The 23,873-nt window shown below is 45.9% G+C and overlaps 1 protein-coding gene across 1 annotated transcript in view; it reads right to left on the reverse strand.

Annotated features, from left to right (window-relative positions):
• Positions 1–9,096: 9,096 nt before the first annotated feature.
• TMEM50A (transmembrane protein 50A) overlaps positions 9,097–23,873 on the reverse strand; it is a 58,846-nt gene continuing 44,069 nt past the window's right edge. The window contains exon 7 of the mRNA XM_086956409.1: positions 9,097–9,499. Coding sequence (XP_086812535.1) covers positions 9,454–9,499 — 46 coding nt within the window. The 3' untranslated portion in view covers positions 9,097–9,453. The remainder of the gene's footprint in view (positions 9,500–23,873) is intronic.

The raw sequence follows: 23,873 nt of genomic DNA on the forward strand, positions 1-23,873 counted from the left end.
TGTTTGCGTTAGCGATGGAGCCGCTGGCGGCCCAGGCCCGGGCAGGGGCATTGTACAATGGGATTAGAAATGGTGGGGAGTTTCATTACATATCATTGTACGCAGACAATCTGTTGCTGTACCTGGAAGACACAGGAGGGGCACTGGAAGGAGCAGTAGCGATGCTGTCGAGTTCTGGGAGATTGTCGGGCCTCAAGGTAAATTGGAACAAGAAATGCGTCTTTCGTTGCGGACAGATACGCCTTATCCTCCTCCAACAGTAGATGTGGTCTGGGAGGGAACTTGCTTTACCTATTTAAGGGTCTGCATATATCACGATGCTATAGATCTGCTGGAAGGGAACATAGGACGCTGTATCAGGGCTCTGAGGGGGTGCATGACTTTTTTGGCCTCCCTACCTTTATCGGTGCAGGGCTGGGTGGAACTGCTAAAGATGGTGGCTTTGCCCAGGTTGCTCTATTACTTTCGCACCTTGCCGGTGTGGGTTCCTCTGCGGGTCTTTAGAGAATTGAGAACGAGGATTATTGACTTTCTTTGGGGACATTGGAGACGTAGGGTGGCACTGAATACACTGATGATACCCAAACTTGAAGGAGGCATGGCGGTTCCCGATTTTGAATTATACTACCTAGCGGCACAGTTACAGATACTAACCCAAAACATTGCTAGAGAATTTAGAGGATCAGACCAAGAAAGGGGGACAGGCATCCAAAGACATATCCTATCATATATAATTATGCAACAGAAATTAGAATTGAGAGGCCTGACCATGGAAGAGAGGACCCTGCTGATGTGTTGGCATAGGAGCTTGAAGAGAGCGAAGGCGGCGCGCCCATATGCGCCGGAGATTCCTCTGGGGATGCTGAAAGCGCTGCCACATGGAGGAGACTGGTCTCCTCTATTGGAATGGGAGGATCTGGGCCCACAGATGGTGGGAGACTTGTATATTGATGGGATTTTGGTCCCCTTTAGAGCACTGCAAGACAAATTTGGCCTCCCGGATGGGAGTTACCTATTACATGCGGCGGTGGTCGCGGCGATGCAGAAGCACTGGAGAGGGGGGTTGGCAGAACCCAGCACGACTATGGTCTGCCAATATGTAGTGATGGCTGCAGGAACAATTAAGGCGGTTACATGCCTACACTCTAGAATGCTGCATGAGGGGCTAGAACCGCTTACAGCCCTGAAAGAGACATGGGAGGAGAGTATAGGTAAACCCATACCAGACACGGTTTGGGGACATATCTTGAAGAGGACGTGGAAGGGATGCAGAAATGCCCGCTTTCAGCAAGTACATTTCTTTATACTACACAGGGCCTATCTGACCCCGGGAAAGATAGATAAGAAGGTACTTCCGGGTACAGGATGCAGCGTGCCCGAGATGCTTGGCACCTGAGGTGGAGCTAGACCATTTACTATTGGGATGCGCGAAATTGGGGACGTATTGGACGGAGGTAGGGGAGCTTCTTAACGCAGTCACTGATCGTCAAGTGGAGTGTGACATGGCAGCATGTCTACTGCTTTGGTTCCCTCACACGGCCAAGACTAAAATCACAAGAAGTTCATCGACCTCGGACTTATACTGGCCCAGAGGGAGATCACCTGGCACTGGAAATCTAAGGCCCATCAGTCAGGAGATGGATGAATGAGCTGCAGAAATGGTCCAGATGTAAGAGCGTGGTTAGGCTGCGGCAAGCCGCTAGGACAGCAAATGTGAAGGGCTTGGAGATGGCGAGGGCCTGGGAGGCAATAGTACAGGCCCTGAAGGACTATTTGACAGAGGATGAAGATTAAGGGATGATCGGAGAAGGGGGTTCCATGGGACATGAAGGAGCGACTGTAGAGACTCCTCAGGTAGCGAAGTCTTGAGTAAGAACCTATAGTTATTGCCCACCTCAGCAGCAGTTGGGGGGGGAGGGATAGAGGGAGGGTTAATAGGGATCCGATGTAGCAATAGGAGGGATGCCCCCAGAGGAGAGCCTTGGTTATAGGCGAAGGAAAGAAACTCGGGATATGGAGTCTAGGTTAACACATAGCTTGGTTCACAATAGAACTTGGAGAGTACTACCACGGGGGGATTCTGAAGTGTGACTGGAAGGTGCGGGATCTGGCAAGAATGACATCACTCACCGCTGGTGAATTGCTATATTCGGTTGAGGGAGGGGTTTGGGTGTTCTAGAAAAGCAGATACTAAATTATGTTGTTGACCGGACATCTGTGTGAGGTGGCCTCCTTGACATCATCAATGGTTTGGACAAGTACGCCGCCCAGCCTCCGGGATGTGGGCTGAATGGCTGTGTGCAATTTTATGACGGAAACATGCTTTATGATGATCAGGGGCGGGAAGGTTGACCTATTTCAATGCTTTGTTTATGAATCTGCAATAAAAACACATTTAAAAAAAATAAAACAAAGGAGCACTGGTAATTGAGAGACCAATTTACCTACCACATTCTCCCACTAATAACCTAGAATTTGAGGGGGGTCATGCCCATAGGGTTCCTCACACTTATTCATTAAGCTTGATTGCTACTCTAAGGAAGAGGTCTGCCTATAGGGCTCAAGCACAGGGATAATGCTTTGCTGGATGTACATCAGCCACTTCCTTGAGGAGCAGACACACTTAGTTACACAAATGAGCACTAGTAGCTGGTGCCCAATAGTGCACAGTACGGGTGATGCCCTTGCAACTACTGCATGCAACTGACTAATGGGGGACACTGTAGAAGAACCTTGACAGACCGTCCTGCCAAGGGTAATTCATACAGGGGAGTTAGGGAATTTCTGGTGTACACAGTTCTTTCGTCAGTGTATGCACCAGATGAGAGGATGTGTACCGGCCAACCTGAAGTGCCTGACGTTTTTACGTATTCAGCTGACATATATTCACTGGGACATTCCAGTGAGCAGAGACAGTTAGACAGAAGATTAATATCCAGAGTATGTGGGCCTGCCTTCTCTTGTTGCTAGCCACTGACCCTTCCCTAATGTCCTCAATTGTTCAAATTTCTGGTGGAGCTGCAAAACATAGCACACGCAGAGGCAGTGATGCTGCACTGAATAATTCACAGGTGATTACAATCTGGAACAGCTGTTAGACTCCTTCTCGCAAGGACAGACTCATGGGTGGCAAATTTTAGCCAGCTTCCTTGAGAAGTCTAGTAGAAAACTCCTTCCCTAACATGGCCCCTTCCATTTCACTCTAAACCCTTATGTTCTCTCGACCTCTTCCACTACTTTCAAATGAGCCATGCAATTAAATGACATAGTTAGAAATGAAAATCCAGAGGAATTGGGTTCCACGGGGTCCTCTTCTGGGGTCCTTATATGCGGACAATATTATCCTATTCGTTCGATAACCTGCCACTAATCTCTCTCCGATCATGCAGGAGGTGGAGCGATTTGCAGTTTTTTCTGGACTTATCAATTCTGAAGTATTCCCTCTAACAGACGCTACCGTTCCAGACTACAATCAAACAGGACCATCTTTAGGAAACAAATAAAGACCGGCCTCTTTCCCAAACTGGCAGATTAATCAGTGTGGCCAAGCATTCTTTCCATCAGCGCCAAGACGCCTTGGCATTTGTACGCTTAATAAATAAATCAGTCAGTAAGTCATTTACACTGGACTTACCCTTGCACTGGTGCAATTATCCCCCCCAGATATCTTGGTGTAATCCAACACCGCACAGCCTCGGAATTTATTCGTCTTAATTATGGTCTGGCCTTTGACCGCCTTTCAGGACAGATATATCGCTGGATGGCACTCCCATTGTCAGTGGCTGGCCGAACTGCGATCATTAAGATGGTGGTTCTACCCTGGTTTTTATATGTTTTTCAACATTCCAAATCCACTCACAGTCACCTTTTTTAACATCCTTCGGGTCATGTTGACAAGACTGGTCTTGGCGGGGGGATGAGCACGTGTGGCGTGGCAAACACTTATCCAGCCCTTTGAGCGAGGAGGGTTTGGGGTACCCAACTTTTATTTAGATCACTTGGTGGCACAGACACACTATGCTTACCTTTTGTATCACCCAGATGAGCGATTACAATTCCTGTAGCCCGAAAACACCCAGGCCCGCCCTTACCCCCATTCTTCTATTCTCCCGCTTGGGCTCAAGAGGACCACAGCGGAGATTCATACATTGTAAACTGGGCTTGGGGACCCCTCCAAGTACCTAAGGACGGACCACTTATACTCCCCGCATTTGCCAATTCTGGATAATCCGTGGCTGTCCCCTGCCACTGAAGCTTTAACACCGCGCGTGCTCACTCGCTGAGGACTTCATACCATAGGTGACATGTTCAGAGACGGACAAGTGCGCTCAGTAATGGACCTGACAGAAGACCAGGACATGTCCATATTAGACCGTTTTCTTGTGCACAGAACAAGAGGGTCACTAGCTATTGCGCTCAGTCCTCAGGCGGTGGAACCTCCGGAGTTCCTCCCACTCACATCAATTATTACAACATCTGACAGCACGCATCTAGTCTCCAGACTGTATCATCTTGCACAGACACTTAAACCAATGGCAGGCTGAGGAGTGCGAGCTAACTGGGAAGGGGATCTGGCACACGGTTTGACAGACAAGATGTGGACCTACTGCTGCGAGTAGACTCATTATGCATCCAACTATTACAAGCATAAACTTTAAAATTTTAAATAGACTATATATATATATATATATATATATATATATATATATATATATTTTGCGGCGGCTACTTGCAAAAATGGATCACACTAAGCAGGACAATCGTTAGAGATGCGCATGCTGATTTTATCCACTTGGCGTTGAATTACCCCTCTGTCCTGGCATTCTGGGAGGCAGTGTTCGGACAGTTGGAACCAAAGGTCGAGACCGAACTTTCTCCCTCGCCATTGCTGGCATTACTAGGGTATGTTCTCCCTTCGAGTCCTGGGATTAGGTGCTTTACTGCAATTGTATTGTTCTTGGTCAGGAGGCAGGTTTCCCTACAATGGGGCACACTTGCGCCGCTGTTGGTGAAGTCCTGGTTGAGAGATTTGATATATTGTAACACTACCAGTGACATCTATGCATCTCTACTGCCCCTTGCTTCTCGCCCCAAAAGTATCAGGCAGCCACTTCGCTCCCATTTGCTGCTCCATCCTGAGCTTACTGACTGAAGTCTCACCCATGGCAAAATAATTATCGTGTCAGCTAGCCGATGGTATGGATAGGATTTATCTAGATGTTATTACTGTGTGTGCCTGTATAGTTGTTTTGTTGTTGATGTATTATTAGTCACTGCCATCACACATGTCACAATGCCTGTCAACTTCTTGTCAACATGCTTTGCATCGTGCGGGTTGTGGCTTTTGCATATCCTTTTTGAAAAATTGCAATAAAAACAAGTAAAAAATTAAAATAAAAAAAAAGGAATGATAATCCAATCTCAAATTCCATATAAACCAAGCATCTGCAATGCAACAGGTTTCGCATTTACGCAAGTTTGAGCTATTGGCATTGTAAATGACAATGCCTTTTATTTATGTTTTGGCTTTTAAAACCTAAATAAAAGTCATTGCCATTTACAATGCCAACAGCTTAAACTCACGCCAATGCGAGACCTATTGCATTCCAAATGTTTGTTTAACCCGTTAAGCGCGCGCAAACATTCCGCCCCAGTGCGGAGGTTCGATTGCGCTAACGGGATTCGGACGTCCAACGGTCGTGCGCAGCACTAGCGAGGTAGTGCACGCGACGACCGTTGGACGTTCGAAGCACGGAACGGGTTAAAAGTGTGTGTGTGGGGGGGAGGAGGGCTTGAAAATAGAAGGAACACAGACGGGGAAGCTGTGGGGAAGCAAAACTGAGGGTGCGGGGAAGCCTAAATGATGGTGCGGTGGGGGAAGCGCACGGAGGGCATAGGGAAGAAAAATATAGAAAGAGCAATGTGGCAGGCAGGGGGAGAAAAGCAAATGAGTGAGAGCAATGTTAAGCTGGGGGTCAAAGCACACCCTTTAAAGGTAATCTGAGCCGAGAAGCAAGGTGCAGCGAGCTACCACTTTGGAACAGGAGAACTGCTCAGTAGAGCGCTCCAATACCTTCCTGTCAGGTTCACGGTTATGGTTGCAGGAGTGTGTCTCCAAAGAGACATTTTCTGCCAGAGAATTTCTTTCTTTTTTTGGATCCATTTCACACAGAGGAACAAATTGAGAAAAGAGGGTAAGAGCCCTTTGTTGAAGTCATGTTTTTAGCCAGTGAGCGGATGAGCAAACCTAAAGCATATTCATGTTAAACATAGATGTTCGGTCAGAAAATAAACACACCAGATCTAGCGCAATTCACGCACCTTTAGCCTCACTAAAAGCATCGCAGAGTTGCCCCCATCTGCCTCCCATGGCCCCTGAAGAGCGCCCTGTTTGCTATGACTTAAATAAACACGCCGGTGGTCACAACTGCACATTAGAGACTTTCCTGCAGAATAAATGCAGATGCGGCGTGAACCAAATATGCCGCTGCTGCATATTTGGTACCCACCGCAACTGCATTTATTTTTATTAGGTTTGGGAGAGATATTAGAATAAAAGATTTTTCTCTTTCATATCCTTTTTAGGTCACCACTCACTTGCACTGCACTTAATTTCTTTCCATCACTACAATCAGTAGATATCCTTCAGTTACATTGTATGATCAAGTGGTCTAACTGGTCATTAGTCCTTTTTTATCACTCCATGCGGAGGTCACAGGATCTGATACGAAATCCATACCACATGATCTCCTTTTGTGATAAAAAGGTTGGAGTGGTAGGAAAGAAGGATATCCAGATGATGACACTGGCCACATTTGGAAGTTGATGGAAATCTGACTGTTTCGTAATAGTCTCGGTCTCTGATGGTAGTCTTGATTGTGGAATGCAATATTCCCTTTGGAATACTATATAGTATCAGGAGGCTACATGGCTAATTGTTGTGGTTCCTCTTTTTCTTAACTTCCTTTTGTTTGACCGCCAGATTTCTATGCATTGAATGTAGTTGAAGGATTGAATCTTGTTATTGGTCGGTAAACTGTCCCTAAGACCCTTGTGGGTGTGTATATAGGTTACAAATGAAGACAAGGCGGTACTAAGGAGAGACTAACAAGCCTAATAACTAATCAGAAGCCTGCATATGTTTGAAGGACAATGAATCAAGCCAATGACAAAGATGAGCGAAGTGGGCGGGGCTTCAAGTACATACTCCAATACAAACTGCTGCCCATGCTGGACCTAAAAAAAAAATCATATGGGGAGGGTGATTTTCTTTACAAATAATTGTCCCTAACTTGAAATGCAGGAGAGACTAAGGGCACCCCCACTACCTTGCCTAACTTACATCATCCCCAATGAACAGACGGCGTTTACTGAAAATTACGTTCACTGCTGCATGGTTAGGGCACAGAAATTGGCTAATGTTAAGATTTGATGAGTAAATTAGCCAGGTTGAAGATTTATTAAAAGTCAAAGAAATATAGGGATGGTAGTGGTGTATAAGTGTAAGTGATGAGGGTGAATACACGACGACCATCCAAATGAAATCATCATTCCGAGTAGGTAATTGCTAGGAAAAATAAGCAGACTCTAAATATAAATAAAGGAGTGTGCTCATACCACTTTCCTTGAGTAAGTGCATCCTATCTAAGTTTGGTTGACCCTCATTTGCCACTGCTGACAAAAATGTAAGAATCTCTTTTGATATACTTGGTCATTCAAATGGTTGTCTATGCTTTGAAGCTATACCAACTTTGTACGCTTAGGTTGAATAATACTTTGAATATTTTTCTGTGTTAACCCCTTCGAGGCTAATGACGAGCTGGCCTCGTCATGGCGCTTACCTGCCCTGCGCGGATGACAAGGCCAGCTCGTCATGAAACAAAGGAATAAAGCGATTCCCAGCGCAGGACGGGAAAACGCCTAGCAGCCAAGTGGTTAAAACACTGACTCTATGCATCATCCTCAAAAAGTCTGGATTTCAGTCAATGCGCCATTATTGTGTATGCGAGGATCTACTACAGCACTCAGAAAGCCATGGCAGGATTTGCGTTTGATAAATTACACTTAGAAAATACACTTCGAGAAAAGCCGCAAACACTGCCGTGGAGGTTTAGTTATGACCCGCAAGCAGAGTATCTCGGGAAGATGCTATCAAATAAAGGGAGAATGCACCACAAGATTTTTTGATTTCTGCTTCTTCTATTGCTGTACACAGCGTATTATACCTTGTCCTTTGTAAATTTAGAAAATATACAACTTAAATAGTAAAAACAAATCGTTTAAAAAACACAAATACTGTATCACTACAAAGAAAGACCATGGAATAAACCATGTTTTGCTGGGGGGTATTCGATAATTGGGCAAGATTACTGAAGGAGCAGACGCTCTTGAATTTAATAAAATTCTTTCTACTCAGCAGAGCACAAGAGTATTCATCTCTGGCTGAAGCCAAATCTGGCTCACCAAATAAAGAAGACAAAATAAAAGTTAATGGAGTAAAAGGGCTGGCTGGCCTTTGGGCTGAAAGCAACCCTGCAATGTGTTTTATACCAGCTTCACTTCATTGTGCCCAAAGCTTGCGCAGTGTGCTAAACATCTACGGGAGGGCTTGAGGGGGGATATGGCAGCTGAGAGGGAGAGGTGGGGTAATCCGAAACATATCTCCCCGATTAAGGAGATAAAATATATATATATATATATATATATATATATATATATATATATATATATATATATATATATATATATATATATATATATATATATATATATATATGTCTAAAAAAACTTCAGGCTTCGTGTGCGTTTGGAATTTTGGAATTGTAACTTGTGCAAATTACATTAGAATGTTTCAAACCCCCTCATTCTTGCTTCGCAGCAGCAAATCACAGCTATACCTATCAGAAAAAGCTGCATCAGCCCGTCCAATCTAGAAACAGCTCCCTCTCACCAGCCGCCCGGGGTGTGTCTTCGATCTTGTGAAGCCAGTCTCTCCGGGAGGCACATTTATGAAAACTGATATTTTAAACCTGCGCAGACAAGTTTAAAACGTGTTTCAAAGGCACAGCTCCAGCACTAAAACGAATTTTGGATGTGTAGGTTTCAAAGCACTTTTTATTAGCAAAGTTTACCACTATAAAGAACATGTGGTAGAATGGTATATATTTTTATTAAACATGTTAGCAATAGATACATATTTAACAATAGAATACATTCAAACACAACTTAGTGTTTTACTTCATAATTCAGTTAAAGTACAAAAAACGTCAATGCAAAAGTTAAGCATTAAAAAGAAAAAGCGCTAAATATGCATTTAGCTTCTCACAATCCTACATTGTCTATTGTATGACACCAAAAGAACAGTTATGTGACAGAAACGAGCAGAAAGTGACTAAACATGATCATGGAAAAATGTGTTATAAAACAGGCGGGATGATTTTTCTTTCAACAGATTCACTGCCATAAATCCTCCGTACGACCAAACTTGAAGACCAAGCCCCTAGAATTATTAAAAGAAAAATAAAACACGTTAGCCTCATAAACAATAGGTTAATGCAAATATGACAAGTATGGACAAACGCTTGCCTGCCTAAACTTAAGGCTACATTTTAAAAAAGGCACTTGCGCTGTCAACAAGTCATAAGAAGATTAACTTTCAAAAGATGCTCTAAATTAGGTCATATGCTGTCATTCATCAAATGAGAATGAAGACACTTTTCCTAGTGTCTGGAAGCTATACTTTCCATGTATTGATATTTTCCTGCACTCAAAGCACACTGATGCCATTTGTGGTTCATTATGTCAAGCATCAATTTGAGTTATAGAGGTGTTCCTCATACCCAATGTGGCTCTGCATAAATGTGAAGAGAGGGGTTCAGCATTGCTCCATGATGTCCATATCAGGCCAGATTTTCAGGTTAGAGAATATTTAAAACGTTGACATTCAAGCTTGCTTTATGGCATGGAATGCAGAGACGTTAAGGAGCACGAACAGTGACTATACCAAGATATCTAGTTGCTACTTCATATAATAATTCGTAAGATACAGTGAAGGACCTAACCATTGGCTGATGCAGATATTAAAGAAGAGGTGGAAATGTGTTTTTGAAACTGGATGAATAGGAACAGATGTCCTGGCCACAGTAAGGCCTTGTGACGCATGCACAAGTACTTGAATACCACATGTTTCTACACAGTGAATTAGTGAATTCTCCGCAAGCAATCAGAGATATGTACTCTACTAGAAAGACCCAAGATCAGGCTAGCTGCCATCTTCTGACCTGGAGCTGGCATGAAAGGTATTAAAGGAGACCCAAACAAATGGCTTTGTTGATGTCCAGAAACCTAAATATATGGCCTCTGTGTTGACAAGATTTGCCTCAATGATCTTTTTAAGGCAAGCCAGTAGCAGTAGACGCAGAACTTTGCAAAGGCCCTAGAAATCTAGTTAACAAGAATGCACAAACTTAAACCAGTTATGACTTAAAAGAAAGTGGTTTATAAAAATGGCCCCATGTGGAAATTTAACAAGGATCCAGGCAGCGTGGAACAAAAGGTGGACAGCTGCGATGTGAACTGCATAGAATCAACTGATTACATGGCATCACGAATATACTGGCTACGAATGCTCTAGTTGTTCATGGGTGGAATGCCAACTACCCACTTGGTCGAAATGTAGCTCAATGGTGTGGTCAAGAATTTTGAATAATATTTTGAAACGACAAAACAGAGGAGGTGATCCAAAAGTATACCCCGCAGGTGAATAGAAGATCACATGGTCAAAACCAGCAAGAACAGTCCAATATTAATCCATAAAACAGAGCTTATGGGTGGCACGCATGGTAGCCCGGATGGCAACCTGCCCTATCTCATGCATACACCATCACACTGAAAAGTAACTGGAGTGCCTTGGTTCTGAGAAAGCAGACATTTATGGCTCCCAGAACAGAGGGGGACTTTAAGGAGAAGATTATGGGATTACAGAAGAATACAGGGTGGGAAAGAAGTACCTGTGTCATCAATTTGAGTTCTAACATACTTATCAGGAAGGTTTCAACTGTCCTTTGCCCAGTCAAAATTCAATATTTATTTATCACAACATTTCTTTAAATCACTCTTACATACTTGGAGGTTTTAACGCCGTGATTGTCCCGATCTTGAAGAAACCAAACGCCGACCCGTCGGTTTTGAGCAATTTTTGTCCAATCTCCTTGCTCCCATACCTTAGTAAGTTACTGGAGGCCCATGTCACTAACTGCCTGAGCTCATTTATTGAGCATTCGCAGTTCCTTGACCCTCGGCAGGCGGGCTTTCGACCAGCCCATTCTACTGAGTCCGTCATCTTAGCAGTGATGGACGTGCTGAGAAGAGGAGCCGAAAAAACCACCACCCAAGCCCTGGTACTTTTAGACCGTTCAACCGCTTTTGACACGGTTGATCATGATCTCTTGATCGACCGTGTCAGTAATGCTGGCATCCAGGGTTTGGCCCTTAGATGGGTTTCCTCTTTCCGGCATAAACGATTCCAGGCAGTTCACTTGGCTAACTTCTTGGCCAAGCAATCAAAGTTGACCTGTGGAGTCCATCAGGGCTCCTCCCAGTCGCCCCTTTTGTTTAATTTGTACATGCAACCTTTGTTTGTTTCTTTACGCAATAGCCCAGTCATAACCTTCAATTATGCCGAAGACCTCCAGTTGGTATTCAACATTGACCCCTCCAACACATCAGTCACTAATTTCCAATCCACCATGGCAGCTATCGCCGAATGGATGTATACCAATCAATTAAAACTCAAGCCTGGCAATGCAGAGCTGATCCTGACTGGTGGAGCTGCCAACTCCTGGGACTACAACTTTTGGCCCCCGCTCCTGGGCAGCTCCCCCCGCCCAGTGGATACTGTAAAAAGCCTTGGGGTCATAATCTGCAATGATCTGTCTTTGAAACCCCAAATTAACGCAGTGGTTTCTTCCTGTTTTCATCATCTTCGCAGAATTCGCAAGATCTGCAGATTTCTGACCACCGGGGCCCTCACTCTTGTTACTCTGGCTTTAGTCATCTCTCGTATTATCTACGCAAATTCGCTCTATGTTGGTATCCCAGCATACCAACTTCGTCGTCTACAGCTAGTCCAAAACCAAGCAGCCAGGCTCATTTATCATCAGCCTAAGCACCAGCATGTCAGTCCTCTGATGAAGAGCCTTCATTGGCTCCCGGTGGCCAAACGCTGTGTTTTTAAACTTGGCTGCACCATCATCAAAGCACTTGCGGGCCAGGGTCCTGCTTGAATTTCTTCTATGATCCACCGTTATGTTCCCATACGCGAACTTCGCTCCTCCCACCTCAATCTGCTCACAACTCCTACTATTAAACGTAAAAAACATGGTGGCCTCTGATTTTCCTTTCTGGCTCCCCACTTCTGACACACTCTCCCGATGGAACTGAGATCTGTAACCAGTTACACCCAATTCAGAACACTCCTCAAAACCCTTCTGTTCCTACAAGCATATGAGTAATGTTCCTGCTCCCCTCCACCGCTGTCCTTCTCTCTTAGCGCCATGAAACCGCTTAGTGTAAGCGTGCTTTACAAATATTTTTGCAAGAAACAACTGGGGGCTGGCTCTAATCAGTAAGGCTGAGCCGAAAATTTGTCTAACGGAACAAAAATGCCAATACTGATATAAATAATTCAAATAAACCAATATACCATCCAAATCCAGAAAAGAAATTCAAGAATGGGAATTACTACTCAATAGCATTTTGTTCAAAAATGTATTTCAAAGGATTTATTTCAAAATTTAATTCATAGTGCAAAAAGGATTAATATAACAAACACGTGGGACATTAAAGCATTAACCATACACTCAATTTTTCATTCAGAGTTTCAAACATATCACTGGAAACAACACCCTCTGAGGCGGAAGCCGGAGGAGATACTCGATCTTTTTAAAATTGTATTTTCTTGTTTCTCATGTTTTAAAACTTTGCACTTGATCAGAAGCCTTCTCTGGGCAAAACCGCCAGCGGAACTAGCGCTGTTAGGTGTCATACTTGGCTCACGAACGCCATCGCTTGACACTCAAGGCCCCGCCCCCTGTCAGGCCACGCCCACAACCCGTCTCCCCAAATGTGCCACCAGCGCAAGCGCAGCGGACGAGCGCAGCGGGAGCGCCTTTTGCGCGCCGAAGGCGCGCCTAAGGCAAGCCCGTCTGCGCCCGTCCGCGCCAAGACCGCGACAGGCGCAGGAAACTCTGTACCCGGGACCCCCACTATAAGTTACCAAGCCAACTCTCTAATAAACTTACGCAGCGGCACGAACTGTGCCTGCAGAGTCGACATCAACACCATCAAGGGGCCTTTTAGCTGCAGGCTATGCAGATGGACCTCCTCCCCTGTTAAGACTTCCGCCCCTCAAGTAAACTCTAGGGAAGACAACCCACCCTTTATCGGAGGGTTGATCAATGCACGATCCATGGCCTGCCATAACCAAGACATTAAAGACCTCATTCAGGAATTCAACCTTGACTGTCTTCTTATAACGGAGACCTGGCTTACGGACAACAGTAATCCTGACTTAGCCACTGCTCTTCCACAAGGATATTCCATATTTAGGCAAGACAGATTAAAGGGGCGAGGCGGAGGAGTAGCCCTGCTACTACGCAACTCCTTTAAATGCCACACCTTCATCCTTGACTCACTAAAAGGAGCCGAATCCCTCGGATTCTCTATCAAACTTAATGAGTCCACCTCCTTCTCAGGAGGACTTGTCTATCGCCCCCCCCAGGTACCGCTACCAAATTCTTAGACTCTCTCAGTGACACCCTCGGTCAGCTCCTAATCAGATACCCGCATGTCACCCGGCTGGGTGACTTCAACCTGCACCTCGATTCCACAGAGGATGCGCAGACACTTAACTTTCACCAAACCTTGGAGATCTTCAACCTCCAACAAAGGGTCAAGCAACCTACCCACCTAGCGGGACACACTCTAGACAGGGTCTGTACCAACCTCCCCTCTCTAGAAACCCACACCCCAGTCCCACAAATCTGGACAGACCACAATCTGATCCCATTCCTCATTAGAACCCCCCCATTATATAAACGCAATAAAACCTAGTTCACCTCCAGAGAACCAGGTCAACTGGAAAAAGGTAGAAGACGCCTTTAAACTCAAACCCACCTTTGAGACCCAGATCCCCAGCATGACTGGAAACGTGGAACAAGACTCCCAATCCTTCCACAACTGGATATTACACGAAATTAAAACCCGCGCCCCACCCAAACGCATTAGGAAAACGGATACTAAAAGCAAAACAAACGCCCCCTGGTTTACACCAGAAGGAGCCAAGGCCCATCTGCTTTGCAAAAAAGGTGAATGTAAATGGCGAAAAACATATGATAGTACGGACAGAAACTCCTATGTCCAACTAAGGAAAAGCTATCACTCCATTATAAAAAGCGCCAAAAAAGAATTTTACACCAAAGCCATTAATGAGGCTAAGCAAAAGCAAAAAACCCTGTTTGCAATAGTGAAGTCTTTCACTCATCCTAAAGCCTTACAGTCTGAAATACCTCCCTCTCAAGATCTCTGCGATCAAATAGCTGACTTCTTTGAAGAGAAAATCAACTTCATTCAGAAAGATTTTCCTCCATACCAACACTCCCAGTCCCACTTCACTCAGGAACAAGAAGGAAAAACTACTGGTTACCTAAAGACATTTTCACAGGTCACCCTAGCACAAACCAGGGAAGTCATTCTAGCATGCAAGTCAGGCGCCCCCTCCGATTCCTGCCCTCCCAGAATCCTTCATCAATTGATTGAAACGGTCAATCGCATCATAAATGAAATAGTAAACACCTCCCTCAGCACGGGCATTGTCCCGATTGCATGGAAACATGGCATTGTTAAACCTCTAATGAAAAAACCGAACAAACCCCCTTCGGACCTGACCAACCTCCGCCCAATCTCCCTTCTCCCAGTTTTGGGAAAAATCACAGAACAAATAGTCTACAGGGAACTCAAAAACCATCTGGAAACGAACAATATCCTCCACCCCCAACAATCAGGCTTCCGCCCCCAGCACTCAACAGAAACAGCCTTGATCGAATTAACTGACTCCATAAAACTTCTTCAAGATAAAAGAAAAAACGCTGTATTGATCTTGTTGGACCTCACAGCAGCATTCGACACCATCTCCCACCTTATACTCCTGGACAGACTTAGGGATATTGGCATCTCCGACCTGGCATTGGACTGGATAACATCTTTCCCAACTGAAAGATCCCAATCCATCAAACTAGGACCTTTCAGTTCTGCAGAGAAAAATATTCGATCAGGAGTCCCACAAGGTTCCATCCTAAGCCCCTTGCTTTTTAACGTTTACCTCATACCCCTTATCTCCCTGATCGAATCATTCGGCATCACCGTTACATCTTACGCCGACGATACCCAACTCATAGTCCCGCTAGAGGAGAACTCTACGACTGCCGAACAAAATCTAACAAACTGCCTGAAAGATGTCTTCCTGTGGATGGAAACAAACCATCTCAAGTGTAACACAGGTAAGACAGAGATCCTCCCCATGGGGAAAAATGTTAACTTCTGTCCTCAACTTTGGTGGCCAGAGGATTCCACAGCCCCCCCCCCCCCCAGACCGTCACAACTGCAAGAAACCTTGGAGTCACCTTCGATACTGACCTATCCTTCGACCAGCATGTCAGGAAAGTGGCAGGAAGCTGCTTCGGAATCATTAAATCCCTCAAAAAGTGTTTTGACTTCCTACCAATAGAAGCCAGAAAGGCGGTAACTGTGGCGCTAATTCTTTCGCGCATAGATTACTGTAACGGTCTAATGGCAGGTGTGAAAAAAGCCACACTCAAAAAACTGCAGAGCGTTCAGCATTCGGCTGCCAGGCTGGTGCTGAAACTCCCCAGGAGGTCTTCAGCCTCTACCGCTCTAAGAACCCTCCACTGGTTGCCCGTGCACAAAAGGATCCTTTTTAAGATCCTAATTGTCGCTTTTCGGGCATTTAACCACACTGGCCCCAAATACCTAATCAGACGCTATCCCCACTACAACCCCCAGAGGACTCTGAGATCCTCTAACAATAACCTTCTAAAACTAGCTAACTTCAACCTAAAAACTAAAGGGGGTAAAACTCTTACCCACCTATCCTCCAAAGCATGGAACTCTATGCCCCAACATCTGAGATCCCTGACCAAGGAAATCCACTTCAGGAAACAACTAAAAACATGGATCTTCAGCCTATCTGACGTGTATGTGCTGGACACCATCTAATCCTGCCTAAATTCAATTTCCTGCACACTTTCCAGTTAGCGCCAGGATGCTTCTTCCGGAGCGACAGTCGCGCTTTACAAATACCAATACCAATACCAATACCAATACCAATACAACCATATCACATTCAAACACTCAAGGGAAGAAAAAGATATCATACACTTTATAAGCAATTGAGGGGAACCCAAGACAGGGGGAAGGAATAAAGTGAACAAAACGGAAAACAAAAACCAATCGAGGTCTACAAATTTTTTTTAAGAACAATACAATCTATTTTATCATAGTACATTCCTATATCTCTGGAGAATTGATTAGAACTCATTAAAAATTGAATGCTGCAAGGTAATGTACGAGATGGAGCTCCGGGTTCAGCTACTTGGATGCCCAGATACTCAGGCAGACCGGTTGGAACGGGGCCTACGAGTTTCGAATCCCTCTGCAATCGTTGGGGATGTCCTTTCGTGGCTAGGTCTTTTCCTGTAGAATAAAGAGTATTCAGCATGAGGATTTGACTAAATTGTAAAGGTTCACTTCTAGACAGAGAGTGGACTAGGTCAATGACTTAACCGTGCGATGCTCTAAAGATATCTTAATACTCACCTCTTTAAATAAAAAGGTGTGCCTTTAGATGCCAAAAGTCCCCATACAGTGGTGTCAAAATTCTTATTACTGCAACAAGGACGGCTGCCTAAAGATGGATGCACACCCTGCCGTTTTAGATCCTAGGTATGTGTTGAATGTCTCAACCACCAAACCGGGTTGCCAAGCCATCCACGCCCCGAGGGGCCGTCCTTTTGTAATTCCCCTTTAAAAATGAACACTTCCTTAACTGTGCTTCTTCACGCATGCGCAAGAGAGAAGTGCCGAATTGAACGCCAATTGTCCGTGCGGTCGCTCGGGACACAAGTAAGTGTTGCCATCCTGTTAGGCTGTAGATTTGATCCCTACCCCTTTTGATGGTGGCGGGTTTTCCTTCTATTTTAGATTTCCCCAACACCATTGACGGGCGGTTGCCGATGCGCTTTTTCCAGTACGAGTATGGGCCAAATTAAATACTGAACGAATTTGGTAAGAACTGGCGAAGCAAGTTTTCATTTCATCTATATTCATATAGGACCACACTTTTGACAGGTTTCCTTTTTCGTGCTCTTCTAGTGCTCCTGCCAGGACGCTTCTGAAGCACTTCCCGTACTCTGAAGTACGCTGATTGAATAGTACTGGTAAGAATCTTCTGGCTTGTTCAACTTCGCCGTCATAACGGCCCGTTGTAAATAGTCAACCGTTACACTTTAAATTATTCCATTGCAGGGTTTATCGTTTCCCCACCGTGCGGATTAACTGATTCAACTATTTCCGGGTCTCTAAGTTTTCCGGAGACCGGTAAGACCCTTCGAACATGCCACGTAGATAACAAGTTATAGAGTTTTTCCTTCACCTGTATAAGTAATCGGTTCCTCTTGCTTTACAGTTAAGACTTCTCCATCCGATTATTCCTGCCGTTCACCTTCTCACCAGCCGTGAGAAGAAGCCTAGCAGCACTAGGGGTAAGATAGTTTGTAGTTTCTACGATCCAACCATGCTACTCTACCCTGGCTAAAAAGTCTAAATAAAGTCTTTCCATCTTTAGGCAGCCGTCCTTGTTGCAGTAATAAGAATTGTGGCACCACTGAATGGGGACTTTTGGCATCTAAAGGCACACCTTTTTATTTAAAGAGGTGAGTATTAAGATATCTTTAGAGCATCGCCAGGTTAAGTCCTTGACCTAGTCCACTCTCTGTCTAGAAGTGAACCTTTACAATTTAGTCAAATCCTCATGCTGAATACTCTTTATTCTACAGGAAAAGACCTAGCCACAAAAGGACATCCTTCTAAGTACACGTTTAGGACCCACCCTTATTGGGTAAGCCTTGGTAGGGACTGGCTTCAATATTGCAAAGCAGTGCTCTTGATGTTGTCCTATATTGTCCAAAAAACTGTATAATATGCGTCACTTAGTTTGCCTTTTCCTTTGTTTTATTTTGTCACAGAGAATTCATAAGGCCCTGAAGAGAATCCCCAATGATTGCAGAGGGATTCGAAACGCGTAGGCCCCGTCCCAGCCGGTCTGCGTGAGCATCTGGGCATCCAAGTAGCTGAACCCGGAGCTCCATCTCGTACATTACCTTGCAGCATTCAATTTCAATGAGTTCTAATCAATTCTCCAGAGATATAGGAATGTACTATGATAAAATAGCTTGTTGTATTGTTCTTAAAAAAAATTTGTAGACCTCGGTTGGTTTTTGTTTTCCGTTTTGTTCACTTTATTCCTTCCCCCTGTCTTGGGGTTTCCCTCAATTGCTTATAAAGTGTATGATATCTTTTTCTTCCCTTGAGTGTGTGAATGTGATATGGTTGTTTGTGATATGTTTGAAACTCTGAATGAAAAATTGAGTGTATGGTTAATGCTTTAATGTCCCACGTGTTTGTTATATAAATCCTTTTTGCACTATGAATTAAATTTTGAAATAAATCCTTTGAAATAAATTTTTGAACAAAATGCTATTGAGTAGTAATTCCCATTCTTGAATTTCTTTTCTGGATTTGGATGGTATATTGGTTTATTTGAATTATTTATATCAGTATTAGCATTTTTGTTCTGTTAGACAATTACAAATATTTTTAACATAACATAACAGTGTGCTGCACAGACATAAAAGAGGTGCAGGCTGCTTTGTTACTCGGTTATATATCTATTGAACAGTAACGTTTTTATTACTCTGTGCGAATACAGCAGGTTGTAAATGCTGAGGGTAGGTAATATGAGTGTGTTCCAGAAGGCTCGTCTGATGCACAGCTCAGGTATTGTATCACCTACTCCCAAAGCACTGTTATTTGGAAAGAAATTAAGGAAAGAGGATTTGACACATGAATCAAGAATGACTCCTAAATGACATTCAGTCCTTGATGACCATAATATATGGTTCGGTAGCTGCGAAGTAGTGCAACTCACTCACTCTTTTCTGAAATGATATCCAAAACTGCAGGGTTCCATGTCACTCGATACCATTAATCCCAACCTATTCTTTGCAGGCATTGCTTTTGATAATTTCCCCTTACATGGGGAACAAGCATTTACAATGCAATGGTCTCGGCATTGTTAAAAGTTAGAGCTATTGGCATTGCTCATGACATTTTTATTTATGTTTTTGTTTTTAAAACATATAAATAAATGGCATTGTCATTTACAATGCCAATAGCTTAATTGCTCGCAAATGCGAGACCTATTGCATTTGCACCCACACACAGAGCCACACACACAGAGCCACCCACACACACATACAGAGCCACCCACACAGAGCCACCCACACCCACACAGAGCCACCCACACACACACACACAGAGCCACCTACACACACAGATCCACCCTCACACAGACAGCCACCCACACAAAGAGCCATCCACACACAGAGCCACCCACACACAGAGCCACCCACACACAGAGCCACCCACACACACAGAGCCACACCTACACACACAGAGCCACACCTACACACACAGAGCCACACCTACACACACAGAGCCACACACACACACACACACACCCAGAGCCACACACACACACCCAGAGCCACACACACACAGAGCCATACACACACAGAGCCATACACACACACACACACACACACACAGAGCCACACACACAGAAAGACAGAGCCACACACACAGACAGACAGAGCCACACACACAGACAGAGCCACACACACAGACAGAGCCACACACACAGACAGAGCCACACACACAGAGCCACACACAGACAGACAGAGCCACACACACAGACAGACAGAGCCCCACACACAGCCCAACACACACACAGAGCCCAACACACACACAGAGCCCAACACACACACAGAGCCCAACACACACACACAGCCCAACACACACACACACACACACACAGCCCAACACACACACACACACAGCCCAACACACACACACACACAGCCCAACACACACACACACACAGCCCAACACACACATACACAGAGCCCAACACACACATACAGAGCCCAACACACACACAGAGCCCAACACACACACCCAGCCCAACACACACACCCAGCCCAACACACACACAGAGCCCAACACACACACAGAGCCCAACACACACACAGAGCCCAACACACACACACACACACACACACACACACACACACACACCCACACACACACACACACACACACACCCAGCCACACAAGTCAAGTCAAGTCAAGTCAGAGAATTGATATAGCGCACTACATACCCAGAGGGTCTCAAGGCGCTTGGGGAAGGGTGGGGGATTATTTGTCGAAAATCCAAGTTTTAAGCTGTTTTCTGAAGGATAGGTGGTTTTGAGTGAGGCGGAGGTGATTGGGAATGGAGTTCCATGTTTTAGCTGCTAGGTAGGAGAAGGATCTTCCCCCCATGGTGGATTTGTTGATGCGAGGAATATCAGTGAGGGCTTGGTTGGAAGAACGTAGCTGGTGGGATGGGGAGTAGAAGGATAGACGCGTGTTGAGGCATTCTGGTCCAAGTTCGTAAAGTGCTTTGTGTGCGTGGGTGAGGAGGCGGAACGTTATCCTCTTATTGATAGGGAGCCAGTGGAGGTCTTTTAGGTGACCGGAAATGTGGTCTTTACGCGGTATGTCTAGTATGAGTCTGGCTGATGCGTTTTGGATGCGTTGGAGTTTTTTCTGAAGTTTCGCGGTGGTACCGGCGTATAGGGTGTTTCCGTAGTCCAGGCGGTTTGTAACCAGTGCGTGAGTTACCGTCTTTCTGGTTTCGGTGGGGATCCAGCGAAATGTTTTTTTGAGCATGCGGAGGATGTTGAAGCAAGATGATGAAACTGCGTTGACTTGTCTGGTCATCGAAAGTGAGGAGTCCAGGATGACGCCCAGGTTCCGTGCGTGGTCAGTTGGGATGGGTGCTTTTCCTAGGGCAGCTGGCCACCAAGAGTCGTCCCAGGCGGAGGGAGAATTACCTAAGATGAGGACTTCTGTTTTGTCTGAGTTCAGTTTGAGACGGCTGAGCTTCATCCATTCGGCTACTTCTTTCATTCCTTTATGTAGGTTGGTTTTGGCGGTGTTTGGGTCTTTGGTGAGGGAGAGGATTAGTTGAGTGTCATCAGCGTAGGAGATGATGTTGAGGTTGTGTTGGCGTGCGATGGCCGCGAGGGGGCTCATGTATACGTTGAAGAGGGTGGGGCTGAGTGAAGATCCTTGTGGTACGCCACAGATGACTTCGGTGGCCTCTGACTTGAACGGTGGGAGGCGGACTCTCTGGGTTCTTCCGGCAAGGAATGAGGTGATCCAATCCAGTGCTTTTCCTTGGATTCCAATGTTGTTGAGGCGTTGTAGAAGGGTGCTGTGGCAGACTGTGTCGAAGGCTGCGGAGAGGTCAAGGAGGATGAGGGCGACTGTGTCTCCATTGTCCGGTAGTGTTCGAATGTCGTCTGTTGCTGCGATGAGGGCGGTTTCAGTGCTGCGTTTGGCTCGGAAGCCGGACTGTGAAGAGTCGAGGGAGTTGTTTGTTTCGAGGAAGGCAGAGAGCTGGTTGTTGACTGCTTTCTCGATGACTTTGGCCGGGAATGGTAGGAGCGAAATAGGGCGGTAGTTTTTGAGTTCCGTGGGATCAGCTGTGGGTTTTTTTCAGAAGGGCGCCGAGTTCGGCGTGTTTCCAGCTTTCAGGGAAGGTGGCGGATTTGAGGGAGCAGTTGATGACGTCTCGGAGATAGGGTGCTATGATGGAGTCTGCTTTGTTGAAGATGTGGTGAGGACATGGGTCTGTGGGGGATCCTGAGTGGATGGAGTTCATCAGGCGAATGGTTTCCTCGGTGGAGATTGGATTCCAGTCAGTAAGGATGTTCAGGGGGGGTGAGGGTACGGCAGAGGGTTGGGTGGGTTGGTCTCCGGGTTGGTTGTCGAAGCTGTTGTGGATGTCTGCGATTTTGTCGTGGAAGAACGAAGCTAGGGAGTCGCAGAGGGTTTGAGAGGGAGTGATGTCGTTGGAGTTGGCAGTGGGGTTGGTAAATTCTTTGACTATGTTGAATAGTTCCTTGCTGTTGTGAGCGTTGTTGTCTAGTCGGTCTTTGAATGCGGCTTTCTTGGCAGTCCGGATCAGTTGGTGGTGTATGCGGGTGGCGTTTTTGAAGGCGTTCCTGGTGCTGGTGTTTGGGTCTTTTTTCCAGGCTTTCTCAAGGGAGCGGCAGAGTTTCTTGGACTTCTTAAGATCATCGTTGAACGAGGGGACGTTTTTGCTGCCTAGTTTAATTTGACGATTTTTCAAAGGTGCTAGGGTGTCAGCGCTGTTGGTTAGCCATTGAGTGAGTTTAATGGCTGCTTGGTTGGCGTTCGATGAGAGGGCAGGGGGGTTTTGAAGAAGTGCTGAGGAGATCTGGTTGATGGTGATTTTGTTCCAGTTTCTTCGCAGAGAAGGTTGAGGATGACTATGGGTTGTGGTCTTTTTGTAGACAAAGTGGACGCAGCTGTGGTCTGTCCAATGGAGAACTGAAGTGTGACTGAAGGAGATGTGTTTGCTAGAGGTGAAGATAGGGTCTAGTGTGTGTCCTGCATTGTGGGTGGCGGTGTTTACAAGTTGTTTGAGTCCGAGGTTGGCAAGATTGTCCAGAAGGGTGATGGAGTTGTTGTCGTTGTTCTTTTCTAGATGGAAATTGAGGTCTCCCAGTAGAATGTAGTCCTCGGAGGGGAGGGCGTGAGGGGTGATGAAGTCAGTGATGTCTTCACTGAATTGTGTGCGGGGTCCTGGTGGCCTGTATAGGAGGGTGCCTCTGAGTGTGGTCTTGGGGGTCGGTGTGGATCTGGAAGTGAAGGTGTTCGGCACTAGCGAGGTTGTCGTCTGAGCTGGTTGAGACACAGATGGTGTTCTTATGGACGATGGCGATGCCTCCTCCTTTTTGGATTGTGCGGTCTTTTCGGATTATCTTGTAGCCGTCCGGGATGGCTATGGTGATGTCCGGAGCTGAGGAGGCGTTCATCCAGGTTTCTGTCAGGAAGGCGACGTCTGGAGAGATGGTGTCTAGTAGATTCCAAAGGTCGATGGCGTGTCTGTGGACCGAACGGGTGTTGAGCAGGAAGCATTTTAGGTGGTTGGTGTCAGATCTCTGTTTGGTGGTAGTGGGTGTGGCGTGGGCCTTGGTGCTGTCATACTTGCAAGAGTTGTATGCGAAGGGTCCATGGGTGTGTCCAGGTGCGGCTCGGGCGCAGGTGGGGAGTCGCCCGGGGTTTAGTGCTAGGAGGGTGGTGGAGTCGTAAGTAATGCGGGAGGGGTGGGTGGGGCGAGGAACAGGGGGTTTGGCGCTGGGCGCAGTTTTGGCGCGGACGGGCGTAGACGGGCTTACCTTTGGCGAACCTTCGGTGCGGCCGCAGCGCGTGGACGCTGCGCGTTGGGACATCTGCCTTAAATGGATAGTGGTGGGGGCGGAGCGTGGGAGGGTCAGCTGGGAGGCGGGATCCAGGTGGAGGGAGGGTCTAGGAGCACACACAAAATGGCAGCAGCAACAACAATAAATACAGCGATGCCGTGCGAGGTTGGGGCCCAAACCTGA

Source organism: Lissotriton vulgaris, chromosome 2_1 (assembly GCF_964263255.1).
Source record: "Lissotriton vulgaris chromosome 2_1, aLisVul1.2, whole genome shotgun sequence".
NCBI lineage: Eukaryota > Metazoa > Chordata > Amphibia > Caudata > Salamandridae > Lissotriton > Lissotriton vulgaris.